The 4,270-nt window shown below is 37.6% G+C and overlaps 1 protein-coding gene across 1 annotated transcript in view; it reads left to right on the top strand.

Annotated features, from left to right (window-relative positions):
* Positions 1 to 716: 716 nt before the first annotated feature.
* The window catches only part of LOC107101768 (FAS-associated death domain protein-like), a 5,439-nt gene continuing 1,885 nt past the window's right edge, over positions 717 to 4,270 (top strand). Inside the window, exon 1 of the mRNA XM_015400813.1 lies at positions 717 to 1,060. Within this exon, the coding sequence (XP_015256299.1) occupies positions 760 to 1,060 (301 nt within the window). The 5' untranslated portion in view covers positions 717 to 759. The remainder of the gene's footprint in view (positions 1,061 to 4,270) is intronic.

Raw genomic sequence — 4,270 nt, 5'->3', positions numbered from 1 at the left:
GTAATGTAGTGAAAAGTATAAGTAAAAATCTATGCAGTTTGAATGACATTGTTTTACATTTTGGTAAACTTTGAAGGTTAAATTCACTTAAAATAATATAAACAACCAAGTGTAGGATAAATTTAGACTGGCTTTGTGAAACAGGCGTATCCTATTGGTGTTGATGAACAAGCCCAGGCAAGACCCGACTGTGTAGTCAGTAGGCAGGGTCAAAACACTTGCGTTTCTCTCGCTCATTTTTTCCATTTTTTTTCCTTTACTTAGTAACTAAAGCAAACATTGAAAATGTAGTGAAGTAAAAGTGAAAGTTCTCAAAAAAAATGTATACTCTTGGAAAGTATAAAGTACTCAAAAATATACTGAAGTACAGTAGTGAATGTTTTTTAATGTTTTTATCAGTTTCTTGCCTTTGTCAGAAAAGTTCAGGCTGAGGATTTTATTATTTTATTTTTGTGTCCCCACAAAAATGAGTCCACACACATAAAAAATGGTGTTTCTTCCATATAAGGACTTTAAATTGACAAACCTTCATTTAATTTGCTGCATTTTGACATTTAAACTCTAAGTTTAACCTCTAAACTGATTCCCGCCACATTAGGACCAGCCTTTGACTTGTTGGTCCTCAGAAGTGTAGTAAATATACCAAAAACTGTCTATAATAAACATGCAGCCCACACACGTGCGCGCGCGCCACCGTCTCCCTTTCCCGCAGTGACGCAGGCGGAAGTGAAAGGAGTGTTTTGTCGGAGCTGCGGTGACATGAGCGCCTCCAGCTTGAACTCCGTCCTGCTGGACATTTCCAACCAGCTTCATGAGGACAACCTGGAGAAGCTGAAGTTCCTGCTCAGAGATGTGATCAAGAAGCAGAAGATGGAGAAGATCCACAGCGGACACCAGCTGTTCGAGGCTATGGCGGAAAGAGGCCAGCTGGGAAGCGACAGGACAGACTTCCTGTCCAACCTTCTCAAGGAGATTCACCGAGAAGATCTGTCCGAGCAGCTGGACAGGCTGAAGGTCCGGACTGAGGTCCCCAGCGGCGGCCTCACTGACTCAGAGAGAGGTAAACTGGCCCTTCATCACTGCTGCTTTAAGGTGGACCAGCAGATGGCGCTGTTAGCCAGGCAGAGCAGCGGCCTGACCTCTGTTATTCCCTGGATTACTGACTGCTGATCTGTTGCTAGTTTTTTTTGTTTTGTTTGTTTTTTTATGCTTTATTGGCAATTCCGTGTAACATTACAGAATAAATCAAACATCAAACACAGATATACAACATTTGGTGACATTATAACTTTAAGAAAAACGAGACATAGAAGGTGATAAATAAATAAAAATAAAACAAGGGAAACAAACAAATAAATAAATAAAATAAACATAAAATAATAATAGCTAGGGGTTTACATTGAGTTTACGGTCATTTACAAAAGTGTATAATTTTATACCATTTTTCTTCTTCATAAATTTAAGTAATTGAAAATACAAACAAAGTTCTTTGGGAAAAACGTTGAAGTTTGGCTTGGTCCTCATGTATTTGTTTTTGTGAATGTAAAATGTCCCCATCATGAGTAAAACATTAAAGGCTAGGTCCTGCAGGTTATCTGGTATTTCTATTCCAAACAAAACATTCTCTTTGTCCAGATGAGAAGGAGAATCAAATTTAGATGAACACCAATCTGTTGGTAGTACAGGCTGGAGTGAAGCCACAGGCCGCCATATTGGTACTCCCTGCTTAGACATGTCAGAATATAAACAATCTGTGCGCTACAGCATCAAACAACCATGATGTTGTGATTTTCAGGGAGACTGAAGACTTTTAAAATAAGTTTATCCCTTTGATCCAGACTGGCTGTTTAACAGCATCAGTAGATTAACTTTAAATTAGAATAATAATAAATAGGCCCATCACATTGCAGAGTCATTATGACGTCAATGAAGTCTATAAATCATATAATATAACATATTATGCAAATAAATCTCTATGTTTGCAGGTTGTGCATGATGCCATATACTGCTACGCTGTCTCTGTGCATTAGCCTTTAAAAATGTTTGAGTTCCTTTCTTTTCGTCAGTATAACATATTTCAGCACATGATTATTTTCAAATGAGAAATACAATATACTTTCTATTTATTTAACTTTCTATTTCCTCTACTTTCTATNTAAACAATCTGTGCGCTACAGCATCAAACAACCATGATGTTGTGATTTTCAGGGAGACTGAAGACTTTTAAAATAAGTTTATCCCTTTGATCCAGACTGGCTGTTTAACAGCATCAGTAGATTAACTTTAAATTAGAATAATAATAAATAGGCCCATCACATTGCAGAGTCATTATGACGTCAATGAAGTCTATAAATCATATAATATAACATATTATGCAAATAAATCTCTATGTTTGCAGGTTGTGCATGATGCCATATACTGCTACGCTGTCTCTGTGCATTAGCCTTTAAAAATGTTTGAGTTCCTTTCTTTTCGTCAGTATAACATATTTCAGCACATGATTATTTTCAAATGAGAAATACAATATACTTTCTATTTATTTAACTTTCTATTTCCTCTACTTTCTATTTTCTAATGTTAGACCCAATGTCAGTGTCTAACTCAGTCAGTGTCTTCCAGTCAGTCTGAGATAGCCAGACTAATGTTAGTCTGCAGACTAAACTATAGGATCCATGGGCTATAGATGGATTTACTGCTTAGTTCATCCACTGACTGGGAAATGACCTGAGGAACGTCTTCCTGCAGACAGAAAACTGCTGGTTTCTGCAGCCAGATGCTGCACAGGGAGGAGTTTTACTGCGCGTCTCTGTGGGAGTGGGGAGTACCAAGATGGCGGCCAATGGCTTCACTTTTTCGGGGCAGTCAGTGATCCAGTGCATCAATAGAGATCAGTGGATTAGACAGCCTGGAAACTCCAGGAGCTCCACAGAGTTTGAAGGTTTTCTCTCTGAAAGTCAGCCTGGTCCTTCTGCTTAAAGCTCCACCTTTGGTTTCTATGGCAACAGTTATTATCAACAATGACCTGGCCTTTCTGATTGGCCATTTAATAGCTGGTTCTAATTGGCTGCTTTTCCTGATAATCAAAGTTAAAATAGAAAATGTCAGAATTTGTGATTCGAGAAGAGCAGCAGTGATGGTATTTACGCTAGCCTTTAGCAACCGTGGCGAGAACGGTCCAAGCACAGTAACCAAGGTAACCGTTGAGTGTAAAGAAACTGGACCATGCCAGAATTAACCAAACCGTTCATCAGTAGGGCTCGGCGCGTTCACCTGTGGATCGGTCCTCTGATATCACAGCAGACCGCATCATCTCCTATTTACAGTCAGCTGACTCATTTCGCCGGTTTTCCGGCGTGTTCGGCTTTGTGGTTCACAGGTCTCTGCACCTGTTCACAACACGAACCTCATTGCAGCTTTTTAACAATAAATGGCATCAGAGGAGCGAGCGAGTGAGGAGGCAGCAGAGGTCAGAGGACTCTAAGAAAACAAATTCAATCATTTTAGGATATTTTCTGAAAGACCTTTAAAGCTACCGTCCAATAAAAGACCTTTGATGTTTTGATTGGATTAATAATCTTATTAATTAAGCAGAAATCTGGCCTTCATCTGGTATTTTCAGTAGCTGAATTTATATCAGCATTACTTAAATACTTTAATTAATAGACTTTTATTAAGAAATTTTTCACCAAACTAAAACATTTGAATCCCAAAAATTAGATGTTAAAGAAAGGAGTTTTATTTATTTTATGATGTCATGGCAGCCAGAGCCTGATGTCAGGGTCTGATCCACGAGCTTCACTCTCACCATTTATTGCAGGGATGTTAAAAACACTGAGGGCCGGACTGGTTAAAGGTTTATTAAAACATATTGAAATGAACCTATTGAACCAAGACCTAACATATTTTTTTAAAACAAAACATTAATATCAATATTATTTGTAAACTTTTATTATATTAATCAACTTATTAAGATAAACATATAAATGAAAGTGCATGCTTTATAACCTGAAGCTGCATCACTGCTCTATGGTACCATCACTGCTTTAAATAGAACAAAAATCTAATCTGTTTTATTCTCTCTCGGCTCTTTTTTTATTTAGTCCATTCAACTAGAAAATATGAATAAATAAAATACGAAAATCTATGGCACACAGACAAAACAATACTTCCTTCAAAGAAGAATCACATCTTGTAAAAAGAAATGTAAAAATGTTGATAAATTACAGCAGCGGATCCAGAATTCAGCCACAGGTTCTTTAAAAAAAGGAAT

Source organism: Cyprinodon variegatus, unplaced genomic scaffold (genome assembly GCF_000732505.1).
Source record: "Cyprinodon variegatus isolate N-32 unplaced genomic scaffold, C_variegatus-1.0 Scaffold1149, whole genome shotgun sequence".
Classification (NCBI taxonomy): domain Eukaryota; kingdom Metazoa; phylum Chordata; class Actinopteri; order Cyprinodontiformes; family Cyprinodontidae; genus Cyprinodon; species Cyprinodon variegatus.
This window is presented reverse-complemented; position numbering and strand designations above follow the sequence as displayed.